This window comes from Typha latifolia, chromosome 9 (assembly GCF_019914945.1).
Source record: "Typha latifolia isolate L0001 chromosome 9, TyphaL0001v2, whole genome shotgun sequence".
Classification (NCBI taxonomy): domain Eukaryota; kingdom Viridiplantae; phylum Streptophyta; class Magnoliopsida; order Poales; family Typhaceae; genus Typha; species Typha latifolia.
In genome coordinates, this window is record NC_133094.1 from 6164695 (window position 1) to 6181651 (window position 16957).

Below are 16957 nucleotides of genomic sequence, written 5' to 3' on the forward strand. Positions count from 1 at the left end.
TGAAACTATTATCAATATGAAACTTAATCTTTTCTAGCATACTTTAAGTGCTTATTTTAAACTATATAAAGCTTTTATAAGTCTAAAAATATAATTTGAAAAGCAAGATGTTCTATGTGAATTATCAATAATAAATATATATATATTATTTTTCATCGAGACTAGGGGTCCATATGCAATAATTAGAAATCACATTCTTACTCTCTTTTCTTTTAACAAAACCCCTGTGACTCAGCTTCATCACAAAATATTTGTAGACACAAAAACTAATAGCAGCAAGCAAACATACCAAGATCACCTCACCAACCCACTTAATACATTCTTATTTTGAAAGAAAAGCTCATTTATTTTCTTTTTTGACGTGCATCACAAAACTTATTCTTTTCAAATTTAAATTTTGGAAGATCAATAACTAGCTCTTATTTTATAAGTTTTGGAATCAAATCCATACTAGAATGAGCAAGTCTTCTATATCATAGAAAACCATTATCATTTATAGCAAACAAATCTTTGATATTAAAAAAATATCTTTAATATCAACAATGCAAACATTTTCTAATCTATATGCAATAAACAAAGACGTATTATTTTTAATTTTTTTATATTATAATAAGAGTGCTAAAAATATAATTCTATTTTCTTTATTAATAGTTGACTAATAGTCAAAAATTATGTTTCAATTTTTCAACAAGTAAAATATTATTAGTGATAGAAGGACTTTTACTTATACACCAATACCAATGATTTTGTTTTACTATTATTCTAAATGTGACATGCACTCTATTTTTGTGAGGTAATCTTGTGAACTTTGATTCATCTCAGGTTATATGTCTTTAGTATATACTATCTAAAAATTATCTATCCTTCACGTTTTGGAATTTTAAGCATACCTATAAAAATATTCATTGAAATTTGGTACCCATATGTTACGAACCGGCCTAATCTGATCTGCAACGGTTATGAAACTTAGATCCTAGCTTGATAGCCCTCCAACAACTAGATGGATGCTAGGGTTAGTTCTTAGTGTGAAAGATGAGAAGTTATTGTAGAAGCGGGGGATAGAGGCTGGGCAATAATGGCTAGAGTCAGGTAGAGAAGGAGATAAGGCTAAAACCAATTCCAATAATCATCATCATCATACAACTCTAATTAGGGTTTTCTCCACATATATATAGAAACTCACCCTAGGGACTCATCAACTAAGTTAAACAACTCTAAACAAATCCTAACAAATCGACAATTAAATTAAAACTCTTAACAAATCAACTAAACCAATCTTCTTTATCTTCTCCAATTAACCCTTCATTTCGTTGTAGATGGATTCCGAATCTGGAGAAGTCAAAGTTGTAGATCTCGAGGTTAGAGATCTTATCCAACTAGGTGATATTATTTGGATATGTGTAGAATATTCTGTGAATATTTTTTCAAAACTGCACAGAGTTGAATTTAGCTAATTAAACAAAATCCTAACTTGCTAACATTCTAACTAAACCAAATAGCCAAATAAGATAATTAGACTCAATCCCTTGAGCCCAATTGCCCTTTGATATGATCCGATCTAACCTGGTTCGGATCAATCCACCATGCTTCTGACCACCTTGTCCTCAAGGTGTCCATGGTAGTTTACAAACCTTATGTATTTGCTGAATCGTTCCCACCAACATCTGATTCGAGTCCAAGAGCGCAAGACTTGTGGAGGAGGCCATGGCTCGGCCAAGTGTAACACAATGTAGCCCACTGATTGGTGCTCGTCCAATTAGTCCAAGGCTAAGATTTAACTCACCCACAATCCAACGTAAGCTCGAGTCTAGTCTAGGCCTCGCGCAATAGCTGATCTATTTAGGCTTTGGCACATTGCTTATGGGCTGAGGAGGTTGTCCTTTAGATCGGTAAAAACTTGATAGGCAGCCATGACCACAGGATCGGGCCGTCGAGGTATCAGATCCTTGATATTTTTCAAAGCTTTAATGCCCTCAATCAATGGCTCGGGTGGCAATTGGTGATGGCTGACGACTGCTTTGGAATTCCTAGTTGTCAGTGTGGGCAACAAGGTTTCTTTTGATGGTGATGTATACCTTAGTGGTCCTTCGTCATGTTGTGGAGGTGCCCTCGGTGCAAGTTCAACCCATGTTGCCATGGCTTGATCTAGTTTGATGGCTGCGCTTGCTCTCGTTAGTGTGTCGCCTTGATTACCTTCCCCACGGTTGGTATGATTAGGTGTATGCCTTGGATGACTTTGGTTCGTGTCCACAAGGATCGCCTTGATCTCCAACAATGTTTGTGCCATGAGCATTAGGGTTTGCGAGAGATCGGGAGGGCCTTTCGTTTGACCTCGTGAGCTCTGTCGAGATGGCGATCTTGACAGAGCCGTGTGGTTTGTCTCCATACCTTGCTCGCTCATTTTATTTGCTACCTTCGATCTTGTAGTAGCCATGATGGTCCGAGGATTGTTGGCTCTGATACCAGTTGTTACAAACCGGCATAATCCGATCCGCAACGGTTCTGAAACTTAGATCCTAGTTTGATAGCCCTCCAATGGCTAGATGGATGCTAGGGTTAGTTTTTGGTGTGAAAGAAGAGAAGTTGTTATGAAAGAGGGGGGATAGAGGCTGGAAGAGGCCGATCAAAGACTTAGGCGGTGGAAGAAAGGAGGTGAGAGAGGGCGCTAATGGCTAGAGTCAGGTAGAGAAGGAGATAAGGCTAAAGCCAATTCCAATAATCATCATTATACAACTCTAATTAGGATTTCCACCACATATATATAGAAGCTCACCCTAGGTACTCATCAACTAAGTTAAACAACTCCAAACAAATCCAAACAAACCGACAATTAAGTTAAAACCCTAACAGATCAACTAAACTAGTCTTCCTTATCTTCTCCGATTAACCCTTCGTTTTGTTGTAGCTAGATTCTGAATCTGAAGAAGTCATGAACATCAAAGTTGTAGATTTGGAGGTTGAAGACCTTATCTAACTAGTTTGATATTATTTGGTTATGTATAGAATATTCTGCGAATATTTTTCCAAAATTGCGCAGAGTTAGATTTAGCTAATTAAATAAAATCCTAACCTGCTAAGACTCTAATTAAACCAAATAGTCAAATAAGATAATAGACTCAATCCATTGAGCTCAATCTCCCTTTTTGATATGACTCGATCTAACCTGGTTCGCATCACCATACTGTAACAACCTAGAATGAGTAAGAATATAATAATAATAGTAATAATAGTAATAAAAGATAGTAAATGAACAAATCTAAATAGGCAACTAATAATATATTGAAAAAATAGTAATAATAATAATTATTACAATAATAGTAATAGTACTAAAGCTAATAAAAATTAATAATATAAAATAAAGCATATTTACTTGGTTAAGTAGCCAAAAAGGAATATTATAAATTTTATTAAAATTTCCTTTTTTTATTTTTTAAGGAAATAAAGATATATTAATTAGCCGCCATAGTTATAAAGAGTGTTACTAACATAAGTAGCCAAACTATTTACTAAGGGGCAGGGTTGGACCCTTCCCAAATAATGTCAAAGCCATGTTTCTACTTGATTTTGTGAGTCAGTATGCAGACTTATGAGTTTCGTAGTAAATATAGTTTATATAAAATAATAATAAAAGCATAATAAATATTTGTAATTGTCAATAATGGAAGCAATAGTCCAAGGAGTTGGGTAAAATCCATTGATGGTATTAACTAGGAGCAGTAAACAAATCTCGATCTGGAAATGAGAGATGCCTCGGTGTTGAAGGCATATGGGGGGACCTCTCAGACCAACAGCTTCGATAGCGAGCAAGGAGGTGTAGAAACCGCACTATCGGCTATAACTGGGGAGCCTAATGGAGAGGGAACGCAAGATAATGCTCGCCCGATTGGAATCATTGGGACCCAAATATAAACTATCAATGTTAAGCTTGAGGAACCCGAGAGGAGAGAGTTCCTAGTGGATAAAGTGAGGTGGAGTGGAACTCGTTAGAGTAAGGAGCCAGATTCTCAAAGTACTCATAAACAAGGGCTAGAGTTCTATTCCATATTAAGTTAGGCAATTCTTTTATATAATTAAAAATGAGGTATTTTGGTAATTCAATATTTGACATAATAAAATACTAATTACCGTAAGCAGCAAGAGGCTATTGTGGCCAAGTAGTAAAGTATTCTCAAGCAGCCAGGACCCATCTAGGGTCCAACTGCCCAATGAGTCAGATTCCATTGAGCACATTCTATAGAGTCTGGGTGAAAGAGTAGGAGAAGAACACATGAGAGGTAATTTCTTCCTTATTCTTGAAGATAGGACAATCCTTATTAGAACCAATCCCAACCCACTTAATGTAAGTCTATAGAAAAATCTTAATTTATGGTAAGAGGGTTGTAATTTCAAAAGAGCCTTCCAACCCTTACATGGAGAGAGCAGGGGACTTAAGACTCTTAAGGTAAGTATATACTGACTTAACCGTAGCCAGGCTGAATGGATTTAGGGCCTTGATCCAAGAGTCTTTACCTTTCAATAGAGGAATATAAATATTGAAGATTTTCTCACATAACTCTACCCTATACATGTGCATAATCAAAAATTTCGTTCCAAGTGCAATCTTTGAGTAGATTAGACACTCTCTCGGAGTGCAAAGACATATTAACATTCACAAAAGTATGCTACTCGTCCAACGGAATAAGAGTGAGCTAGGAATCAGAGAGGACAAAAGTGAACTTGCCATGTTGAACAATGTTGAAGTAACCCTTACAAGTATGGTATATGTCCAAGCTTAATTGGGTTTACGCATGGATGTCCATGGGCGAGCTTTACCATACTTAGCCTAAACCAGCCTAACCTAATAGCTATTATGATCATTCAATAGGGGGAGGACCTTCTTCGTAACCAAGGAAGTTCATAGTAGGCACAAATCCCTAATAGCAAACCCAACATGATTTTTAGATTGGACCACTTTGTCCCAACCGATAAGATGGAGGTTACAGGCTAGCACCTTTAGATAAAAGAATTGTCGAGCAGTTTCAGGAATTCTATCCACAATAATAGTAAGAGGAGTCCTCAAGAAAGATAAAATGTGGACTAGGATAGTGTTGAGGAAAGAGTTGATAAAAGAAGGGTGACCAGCTTAGGTAAAGTTTACTTTTTTCACCTTGCCATCTATTGAATAATACAGGCGAGAAGATTCTCATGATCATGAATTAAGAGGCGGTTAGGAAAAATCTTAGCACCCAAGTATTTAAAAGAAACATATCAAATTCTCATCCCAAGAGTACTAACAAGAGAGGCTGAGACATTAAAGCCTAGAGACAAATTTATAGACATTAATCCTTAGGTTAGTAAGATTCTCAAATAAATTAAGGACATGCATTAACTCAATATAGGAATTAGGCTTATCCTTGATAGTAATTAACAAATCATCAACATAAAGCAAATGATTGAGCTTAAATTCACAAATAGAGAAAGGTATAATCTTATCATTATTAACAACCACATTAATCAAAGCAGTTGAGGGCCTAAGAAATCAAATTGAATAAGGAGAGATATGGTCTCCTTCCCCAGTATCAGAGTACCCACACAATCACTATGAAGGAGATCTGTCAATAAAAGCTGCAACGGAGACATTCGTTATGCAAGCTTGAATCCTTTTAATGAACTCATCTGAAAAAACCCGTAAGCTTCAACACATTGAAAATAATATTCTAAGCAATTCTATCATATGCTTTCTCTAAATTGATCTTAATAATAATATAATTATCAATGGTTCTTCTATAAGAGAAAATATAATGCATCACCTCCTGAGCCATCATAATATTGTCATGGATGTGGCATCCTACCACAAAAGTAGGCTACTTGGACCCAATCAGATCGGTCAAGAGAGACTTCATCCTATTTATTATCTAACAATTTAACCAAGATCATATAAACAACATTACAATGAAAGATCGGTTTGTATTCAACAACCTTAGACGGACAAGCACTTTTGAGAATAAAAGTTAAAAATGTTTGCCCTCACCAAATTGGATGGAAGAAAATCACAAAATTGAAAGCAATAATGAACATCAACTAAATCAATAACAATAATATCCCAATATTTTTTAAAAAAATTTACAGGAAAACCTATCAGAGACTAGGCGCCTTGCTTGCCAACATAGACCACACAACCAATCTCACCTTAGTAGTCATAAAAGGTCTGAGAAGGTCATCATGGCAATGAAGATTAAGCATAGGTAAGGGGGCAATTTTCCAAACTTTGAACAAAAGAATCAACATTTCAAAGAAAAGTGTAAAAGTCAGCAAATTCATTCTTAATTTTATTAGAGTCAATAATAAATCAACTTCCAAAAAATCTAATCTCTTAATAAAATTTTGTTGATTCTAATTTTAGCAGATATTTAAATAGCATATTCATCTTAAATTCAATTCACCTTAGCCTTGCTCTGCCCCTTTAAGGAGGGCTATGCATCTCCGATTAAGAAGAGTAAGGGAATGGCTACCATCCTCACACATAGGAGAAGCTCTTTCTTTGCTTTCTAGATTCGAGATGGCAACATGCATCTTAGCAAGGTTAACCTCAAGCCGGCCTAGAGAGTTACAATTCCAAAATGAGAGGTTGCTGGGGACCCCAAGACGATTTGAATGCAAAGAATATTTCATTGGTGAGATCAGGTTATCCGAGAGCGTAGAAGGGATCCAAGACTTAGTAACAATTCAAATCTAAAAGAACCTTTCTTTGGTCTTTCAAGAATACCAAGATTAATTTGTAATTTCAGGTAAGTGTGAAATAGAGTAACTCATTTTATTGTGATCCTTGCCAAGATTCAATAATATGACTCGAGGAGGCACCATTGCAATAGATGAGCCAAAAACCCCCCTTAGAGTTAGAAAATATTTTACAACATTAAGATGTAAGAAATGCAATCAACATTGACATAATGTAAGGACATGTGGACAATCAACAAAGAGACAAGTAATCACTTTCACTTATTTCTGTACAATAATTACCTTTTTCCTATACCGTCATATTTCACTTACTGGGTTATGCTCAGAAATTTAGTGGTCTACCAGCTAGTGCATCTGTCAGTGGTGGAGTAGCTAGTGTTCCAGCAGCTAGTGGTGGACCAGCTAGTGGTCCATCAGGTAGTGTTCCAGCAGCTACTAGTCCACCAAGTAGTGTTCCTACATCTGTAAATGTGCCAAAAGTAAAGAGAAAGATGGTTCTTCATCTAGTAAGATCTACTACTCTTCAATTTTTAGTAAAACTATTACTGGTTCAACTTTTTTAGTAAATTGTTACTGGTTCAATATTTTTAGGAGGACAAAAAATTCAGAAGAATTAGAGATGGAGTATTTTCATCACAACGAGGCAGAACTTCTTCAGCTTCTACTATTTCAAGAGTTCCTCCCACAAAAAGCAGCCAGACAGGATTTCCTCCAACACAAAGCAACCAAACAGGACTTCCTCCCACACAAGCAGCCAGACAAAACTTTAGAAATTATTTGTGCTATTTTGTCTGAGTTTGAGACTAGATTGTTTGAGACTGTATACTTGTCTGTGTTAAGTGAACTCAGCAACTTGTTGATACGATCTCCTCTAGATTAAGGTTTGATCTATCCCAATTTCAGATCTTGACAAGATCTTGCACGGAACTTTAGAAGAGGATTCCTAGAAATATAGTAATCGGATCAATGAGAAATTTTGATAGGTCGTAGCCCTGGAAAAGTGTTTTCCAACGAATCTAATTTTAGCTGAATCGAACGGCGAGATCTAGAGATATCTTTGGATAAGTGGATGGACATCAGGGAGTTCATTCTTTAGATCTATGGATAGGGCCATGAAACCTTAGGTGGATTATGGAGATGGTAGGTCTACAATAATGGGGTGGCACCGGTAATGAAGGTGGTGGTGGAAGGACTATGGATGGTGGAAGGGTTAGGGCGAAGATAGAGAGATTTGAAGAAGGGGGAGGAGTGGGCCATCCTAAGGGACTAGGGTGAGTGGCCGGTCGAGGGAGACTAGAGACGGCGGAGCTATGGGATGAGGGAACAGGAGAGAAGGAGAAGAAGAAGATTAGGGCAAAAACTCAATTCTTTGATATCCACTTTTTGGTTACTATCTACACCTTAAGAGGCTAACCAAATAATTCAAAATTGACAATTATTAACCCTAGAAATAGTGGATTTTTGCTGACCACATTCGAACGGGGTCGAACACTTTCGAACGCACCAAATACGTTCTCTGTATTTATGAACGCCTACAGGCGTTTACAAGCGCATTCGAACACGGGTGGGTGCGTTCGAACGCAACCTACAGAAATCTTATTTTTCTCTAAATAAAATACTAAAATAATAATAAAAGACACCCATAAGGTGTTCATGCTCGAGACGACATCGATGAAGTCTGAATCATATCACTTATTTATACTAAGTTAACTCAGCAATTTGTTTATATTAAATTAACTCATGAGGTATTTTGGTCAATCATGAGCATTTTTGAATGCATCATGTGTTTAGAGTATTATTATATGAAGCTTGTTTGGTGGTTTAATTGGATTATGCACTTGTTTATCTATGACTATATTAGTTGTTCATGGATTTGTCGTGGTCTATTGGTTGTGCAATGCTTTAGACATTTGCTTATCAGTTGTAATGTGTATTGATTGTTGTAGCAATCTGAACAAATGAATTTCATCACAGCCAGACTGTATTGGTTGTTGTAGTAATTGTAAAATTCATCCATCATTCAAATTTTAATTACTATTCTTCAAGAAAGCTATACAGCAAGCTTCACATAAAATTCATTCATTTAGATTTTAACAATAGAGTCATCAATAGAGCTATACAATGTAACTATTATTCTTACTTAACAAACATTACTAAAACTAATGTAACCAAAATAAGACACAAATATTTTAATTTCATTTCTCTCTTCTTTCCGGCCTCTATTTTCTTTAACAAATTATCATTTTTCTTGCAGATCTTCTCGTATCCCTCTTCCATGTGCACAAGCATTCTCTCTAGATCTATTTTGTCTGCCCGTAGGATCTCAACCTATTTAATTAACTCAGCATTCCCATAGCAAGCGATCTCAGCATTCCCAATGTCTTTACCCCTCGAAGAAGTAGGAGGATCAATCCAACAAAAAAAAACCACATGAGGAAGAGCTCTGCAAAATAAATAAATAAATAAATAAATAAAACGAAAAAAAACAAAAATTTAAAAAAAAAAGTACTGTAGCAGCCTATGGAGTGATTTATTCATAAGAGGTACTACATGCCCATGGAGTGATTTATTCATGCTATATAAAATCTTCACAAGCTTTTCTTCATAAGTCATATCTTTGCAGATTTGGAGGGGTGCATAATCAATAATATGGTCTGAATTAGATACGTACCTCCACAACATAGACACATGAAAAATATTTTCTATACTTCTGCTAGTTTAGGTGGCCCAATGTAACAAGGACTTAGCTTTCATTTTTTTTCAAATCTAATAACTCCTTTTGAAAGTGAGACTCTTAAACAAAATTTCACCCACTTCGAACTCTAATTCTCTTCTTTTATTATCAACGTAACTTTTCTAGCGACTTTGAGCAGTTAATAATTCTTGTCGAATGGTAGAAATCTTCTAAGTAGCATGTTGGACTAATTCTAGTCCTAATAATTTTCTCTCACCAACTTAGAACCAACAAAGTGGTGATCTATATTTATGGCCATAAAGAGCCTCGTATGGAGCCACACTTAAACTGGAGTGGTAACTATTGTTGTAAGAGAACTTAATTAATGGCAAGTAATTGTCCCAATTATCTTTCCATTCTAAGGAATAAGCTCTTAACATATCCTCAAGTGTTTGAATAGTTCTCTCAAATTGTATGTCTGTTGGTGAATGGTAGGCGGAGCTGAAATCCAAGCGGGTCCCCAAGGTTGATTGTAGTTTTTCCAAAATTTAGATATGAAACTTGGATCATGACTAGATATAATAGATATTAGTGTTCCATATAGCTTAATCGTTTTATTTATATAAATCTAGGCCACTTGGTCAAGAGAATGAGTCATCTTGATAGCAATAAAATGAGTTGACTTAGTCAAAATCTACAATTATCCATATTGCATCATTGCCAGATCTAGTACAAGGAAAACTTAAAACAAAATCCATAGTGATCTTTTCCCATTTCCACTCTAGTAAAGACAAAGATTGCAACTTTACCGTAGGCCTTTGGCATTCAATTTTAACTTGCTGGCAAGTAACACATTGAGCTACATATTTAGTGATGCTCCTTTCATACCATTCTACCAAAACTGCTCTCATAAGTCCTTGTATGTCTTTGTGCTTCAAGGGTAGATATTGAAACTTGAATTATAAGCTTTATTAAAATCTCTTTCTTCAGCTGTTCATTAGCAGGAACACAAATTTGACCTTAAAATTTAAGTAATCCCTTTGCAAATACTAAAAATTTAGGTACTTTACTTGCCTCTAATTCTTTCTTGATCCTTTTGTACTGAGTGTCTTTTTATTGCATTACCTTGATGTGGTCTACAAGTGTAGATCTAACTGTAAGTTGGCCATATAAAGCTTCAAATATTACTTCCACCTCAAGTTGTCTAAGATCCTCTAAAAGGTGATGTTAAATTGTAAGCGATGAAATAAGTGTCATTGACAATTCTCTATTTAGAGCATTTGCCACTATAGTTGCTTTGCTTGGGTAATAATTTATGCTAACATTATAGTTTTTTATTAACTCCAATCATTACCATTGTCTAAGATTTAGCTCCTTCTATGTGAATATATATTTAAGGCTTTTATGATCTTTATAGATAGAATAATTCTCCTCGTAAAGATAATGATGCCAAATTTTAAGAGGAAAAATAATTGCCACCAACTCCAAGTTATGATAATTCTTTTCATTATGTTTTAATTATTGGGATGCATAAGCAATGACTTTATCATTCTACATAAGTACACAACCTAATCCATACTGTGAAACATCACTATAAATGATGAAATTGCCACCTACTATTGGGAGTGAAAGGATTGGTGCTGAAATTTTATTTTGAGCTCCTAAAAGCTATTCTCACAATCATCTGTCCATAGCTAATCCCAAGAAACTATGCACTTCTGTTACAAAGGTAGGTGTAGGCTAATCCATTACAACTTCAATTTTCTTTAGATCAACACATACTCCTTTTCTATTAATCACATGACCCCAAAAAGATACTTTATCCAACCAAAACTCATATTTTTTTAAGTTAACAAATAATTTCTTCTCTCTCAGTTTGAAGGATAGTCCTCAAATGTTCCTCATGTTCCTTCTTGTTTTTAGAATAGATCAAGATATCATCAATGAAGACAACAACATAATGATCTAATTCAGGCCTAAATACTCCGTTCCTCAAATCCATAAATGTTGTTGGTGCATTAGTGAGTCTGAAGGGCATAATAAAAAATTCATAGTGACCATAGCGAGTCCTAAACACTATTTTAGTAATGTCTTCCTCCTTGATTTTTAATTGGTTATAACCAAATCTCAAATCAATCTTCTAAAAGACTTGAGCTCCTTGCAATTGACATTAACATGCCATACCTGGGCTTGTGGGGTATCGATTTGGTGTGGTCCCACCGCTGGTCCTTCTTGAGGCACCGATCTTCGTGAGGAGATGACAAAGCCGATCAGTTTATGACATATTCATTTAAAGCATTATGGTCATTCTGTATTACATCAACCCTATGCAGCAATGTTTGGAACATGCCTCTAAGTTCATTCGCTAAGCCCATGTTCACACCCATGAACGTTGGTTGACTCGGTCCTGCCGTGGTCGCCCAAATAAATCGGCCTCATAGTTAGGGTTATCGTGGATTGAGTCTTTTCTTGTCGGTGTGTTCTCCATTGATCTCCTTGTTGATACCATCTTTCTTGTTTTCACCATTAATAGAGGTCTGAGGTTCGCTTGGCTCTAATACCAATGATAGGATACATATCGATTCGTTCAAGATCTGGATTGATTGTAGGAAGCAGTCTGTACAACTGAGGTAAAATATTCAACAAATATTATCTCATAGTTATAAAATTACAAAACTAAATGGGATCAATCCGTAATGCCCACATTTATATTTTTTGTATTTACGCTCTTCACAGATTCAAACTTTAACTAGGACGAAAACACGATATAATGCGGATGATGGTGGTGGTGATGGGTGGAGTGGATGATAGGTTTATGGATACTAATGGAGATGAGGGTGAATGGTTGATGTTGTTTAAGGGATAAAGACGAAGGGGAAGAAGTGGTCGAGATCCCAAAAAAGTGGGAGGACTCGATAGACGAGGGAGATTATAAGTTAGGAGAAACCTTGCCAACGGTAGAGGTGGTAGGTTGGTGAAGAGGGAGGAGGGAGATTAGGGTAGAGAGACTAAAGAGAGGATAGAGAGGTAAGAAAAAAATATTCCATAAGCATTATGATTTTGGCTGCCATCCACACCTTTATAGAGGCTAGCCAACAAACCAAAATAACAATTATTATCCCTAATTCTAGTGGACTCCCATCGATCGCATTCGAACGCTTGATCGCGTTCACAAAAGGCGTTCTCTATCGATGTGAACGTGATGCAGACGTTCGAATGCGGCGTTCGAATGCGCCCAACCGCGTTCTAACACGCATTTCATGTTCTCTATTTTTGCGAACTTGATGCAGGCGTTCGCAAAGCCGTTCGAATGCGCCCCCAACTGCGTTCGAACATAACCTACAGAAAATTTATTTTAATAAAAATAAATAACTAATGTAATAAGAAAATACTCTAACTAAGTGTATGATGTCACTACTCAAATGGCTTAACATTCTTTGACTTGCTTGATTGGTTTGCTCGGCTGCAAAGGCTTGGTTTTGTCTTTTGGCTTGCTCTTGCTCTCTCTCTCCAACTTAGCTTCCTCTAAAAGCCTTTCAATAATGAATGCTTTAGTGACCAACTCAGCATAATCAATGTTCGGTTCAATTTTGATAACTATATATATTTTTCCCTAACCGTCTACTCCTATCGCCACCACCACCTTCCCTCTCTTCTTCCTCCTCTTTCTTCTTTCCCCTCCTCCTCTTTTGAAGATGAGGAGAGAATAAGAGGATAAATAAGACGAGAGTAATTTGGTTATTTTATAAAAATATTTAGTATATTATAATAAAATATTTCTTTATTGATACTGTTCACGTTAACCTAGGGTGTTAAATAGGATTACAAAATCCTCGAAAACGGAATGTGAATTATAAAATAGATAAAATATATGATTGATTTGTAAAATTTGTAAATGCAACAACATGAGACCCCTCCTAAATCTCCAACCAATGGTGTCATGTGGTCCCATCCAATCAGTTATGTTCCACCGAAACGGCCTGGATCGGACCCGAAATCTAATTCGGGGTAATTACGTAATTTCCGCCTCGAAAGAAACCCTAACAACGCCCAGCCGCCAAGCCAATGCCACTATAAAATCCTCCTCTTCTTGCATCCCTAGGGTTTACCCAGAGCTGAAGATTCGCAACGATGCAGATCTTCGTGAAAACCCTAACGGGGAAGACCATAACCCTCGAGGTCGAGAGCAGTGACACCATAGACAATGTCAAGGCCAAGATCCAAGACAAGGAAGGTCTCAATTCGCTCCGGTTTCCACTTCGATCTCCTTTCTCGCTTCCTTTTAATAAAATCCGATGCATTTCTCTTGTTTTTCTAGGGATTCCTCCGGATCAGCAGCGTTTGATCTTTGCCGGGAAGCAGCTCGAGGATGGGCGAACCCTAGCCGACTATAATATCCAAAAAGGTCTCCTTTTCAGTTGTTGATTGGTTTCCAGTTCTTTATTTTATTTTAGCTGCCTTTTTTACTTTGGTATATTAAGGTCTTGACGATCTTTTGGTTGTTGTTGTGGTATAGAATCGACTCTGCATCTTGTGCTGAGGCTTAGGGGTGGGATTATTGAGCCCTCGCTCATGGCTTTGGCTCGGAAGTACAACCAAGATAAGATGATCTGCAGAAAGTATGTCCTCTCGATCTCTTCTGCCTATATCTTTACCGAATATTTAATTGTTTTAGCTTTGACTTCCTATTTTAATGTAAAGTTTGTTCTAATGCAAAGATTTTTTTTTTATTTCGTTTCTTTGGTGATCTTGGATTTGTTCATGTTATAAATATGTTCTTGTAACATTTATGGTAAAATTATTGTAGAATTTGTTTTTGGTTGGAAGTTTGTGTCTTCTTGGAACTGTGGTTTATTACCTCCAGACGATAAAAATGTTATAGAGGTCTCCATCGGTCCAAATATAGAGACTCCCTCCCTTAACTTTATCATCTGCTCTTGATTTAGTCGCAGTTGATTTTCATGGGTGGAACATGAATGGAAATGTTAGTTAACAAAATAAATCTTGATAACCCAACTAAATGAGCTTTTGATAGCATTATGTATTCTCTTAGATTTTTCATCTGCTCAGTTTGGATCAGCCATGGGCCCCAAAATTCTGGTTCTCCCAAGTTGCCTCATTTTTAGTCCTTTCGTGACATGGTCAATTCATGAGACGACTTATGGAGTATGATGATGTGTTAATGTCGCCCTAGTCTTCTGATCTGTTTAATTGTCTAGCGGACAATGGTGACTGACAGTTTTATCTGACCCCTTTTATTGGTATTATCTTTGCTGAAATTTAGTCTGTGAATCTGGTATCTCTTTTTTAATATACTTTTGGCATTTTTTCAAAAATCAATCTACCTTTGGTTTAACAAATTAACTAATTTGCCAATATTTTCAGTTGACGTGGCATAATTGCATATACTCATCATTATAGTACTTAGGATGGTTATCAATTGGGCATGTGATTAACGGTGAGCAGTTATTCCATAAAACATTACTGTCTGTTGGTTAATATTCTAGCATATATTTTTCTGGTTGGTTTTATTTCTCTCAAAGTGTAAATTTTGCCAGATCTATAGAATTGCAATCAGATTTTATTGTAAAACTCCTGAATACATTTGTCAAGTAAGAAATGCATTTGGTTCTGGTTTAACTGCCAAATTTCTTGCTTTGAATTGTCAGTATCTTTTATTTCATATTTTTTTCCGAGTTCCTTTTGGTTAGGTTTGTTGCAAAACATTAGTTATTGATTTTTTTATTAATTGAGTTTTTTGGAAGCTTTTCTTCTGCTGGTTCAGTGTTGATCTTGTTTTTATAGGACTGTACATCAATTCAATATTTTAAGTTTTTTTTATAGTTCCTACTGCGACTTGCTTATGTTGTTTCTTGTGTATGCTACTGAGTCATCAATTGCATGGAGTAATAAAAACTGAAGAATGAATTACACTTATCAATTCAGTGATGAATTACATTTGCTTGTTTAGGTGGTCTAGTGTTGAATTGTTCAGCTTTGAATTATCACTATTGTTCTCTATTTATATGGTGTTGTGGCAATTTTGAGTATTAGTAAATGTAGAACTCTATTGCTGTTTATGAGTGTTCCTTTTATTTTAACCTCTTTCTTTTGTTGTTATGTTCCAGTCCCCATTTTTCTGACCTTTTCTTTTCCACAAGGTAACAATCTGTTTCTGATGTAGGTGCTATGCTAGGTTACATCCAAGGGCTGTGAATTGCCGTAAGAAGAAATGTGGTCACAGCAACCAGGTAAAACCACCTTCAGTTCTCGTTAACTCTTTAATTTCATTCATATTATCATGTAAGATCTCACACTATTGAGATCCGATAAATTAACTCAAGATTATCATCTCTGCTACTCAAGTTCTGTTTAATGGTTGATACTTGATACATGTAGAATTTAATCATTTCATAAGATAGTATTAGAGCCAAACTCTATTCAAATTTTTTACTTACAGTATTTTTTTCTAGAAGGATATTTCCTTGTGTAAATAATAAAAAGGTTAAACTACATTTTCACAGCTTAAACTGTCAGTGTAATCTGTATCGTTGCTATGCGTTATGGGATTGTTGTCTTTTATATAGCTTCCTATATCCATAGACTTATTAGCTAAATGGCAATCAGACACAATTTGGCTAGTTGCTTCTTGTGGGTTTTCATACCCCTACTGTGGAGAAATAGAGATGGTGATGAACTTTGTTATTGCATATATCATAATCTATACATTACTTTACACTCCCGAGCATGGAAGTATACAATTTGCCCTTAAACTATCTAAAAACATCACAACGTGCACCATCTGTTAGTATACAATGAGATTAATTTTTGACAGAACTTATTCTAGGGGAATGTAAGAAACTGCACTATCATATCAAGTTTTCAATGTACCTTTTACATTTTTATGTAGTTTAAGTCTTTTAAGTGCCAACTTAACCACTTCTATTCCTCAGTAATGTAATTTGATGTTATCCTGATAAGGATATTCTTATCTCTATTTTTATATTCTGAACATTGCAAGCATATCTACTTCTCTTATCTCTAAATATGAGAATCTAATAAACGACCTCCCTACTATAATTTTGCAGCTGAGGCCCAAGAAGAAGATTAAGTAGACGGTCTTTTTCCTGATCAACCTCCGTAGCTAAGAGTTGAAAATGGATTAGCCTTAAAAATTACTTACTGTCCTTTGCTATTTCACTTGAACGTTTAACTTGTGTAGTTATATTGTTGGATAATATTGTTGGATAATGTACTGGTGTTTTGTTATTTCTCAGCCCGCTGGCTCTTTTTTGCTCATTTTTACCTTTTATGGTCTGGTAATTTTTTCTTCCAAGAGAAACTTCCTTTTTTGGATGTTAATCGACCATGCCAACCCCAGTGTTCTTCGATTTTAGAATGCTCCCTGGGTTGGTCAATAAACATCTCGCTTGTGATGTTCTTATATAAAGCTTCCAAAGTACCTTAATTATTAGTTAAGATTATGTTGTTAAGTATCTTGATTATAGCGAATGGAGTCTCTTGTTATGAAGATGAAATCAAAATTTCTTGCAAAGCAAGTAAGAA

General features: G+C 35.8%; 1 protein-coding gene and 1 non-coding gene across 2 annotated transcripts; both read left to right on the forward strand.

The window, feature by feature from the left end:
* Positions 1–13455: 13455 nt before the first annotated feature.
* LOC140795258 (ubiquitin-ribosomal protein eL40 fusion protein) lies at positions 13456–16660 on the forward strand. The gene is made up of 5 exons (XM_073147734.1): positions 13456–13625; positions 13710–13796; positions 13908–14010; positions 15576–15642; positions 16480–16660. The coding sequence occupies exons 1-5, from the start codon at positions 13523–13525 to the stop codon at positions 16504–16506; spliced, it is 387 nt and encodes a 128-aa protein (XP_073003835.1). The 5' UTR covers positions 13456–13522; the 3' UTR covers positions 16507–16660.
* On the forward strand, positions 14556–14643 carry LOC140795836 (small nucleolar RNA U31b). Its single transcript, XR_012110368.1, has one exon. It is a non-coding gene; the product is annotated as a small nucleolar RNA U31b (small nucleolar RNA).
* Positions 16661–16957: the final 297 nt, after the last annotated feature.

Coding starts and splice junctions, on each gene's coding strand:
- LOC140795258 (XM_073147734.1), top strand. CDS start 13,523: ATGCAGATCTTCGTGAAAACCCTAACGGGGAAGACCATAACCCTCGAG. Junction 13,797..13,907: donor CGACTATAATATCCAAAAAG/GTCTCCTTTTCA, acceptor GTTGTGGTATAG/AATCGACTCTGCATCTTGTG. Junction 15,643..16,479: donor AATGTGGTCACAGCAACCAG/GTAAAACCACCT, acceptor ATAATTTTGCAG/CTGAGGCCCAAGAAGAAGAT.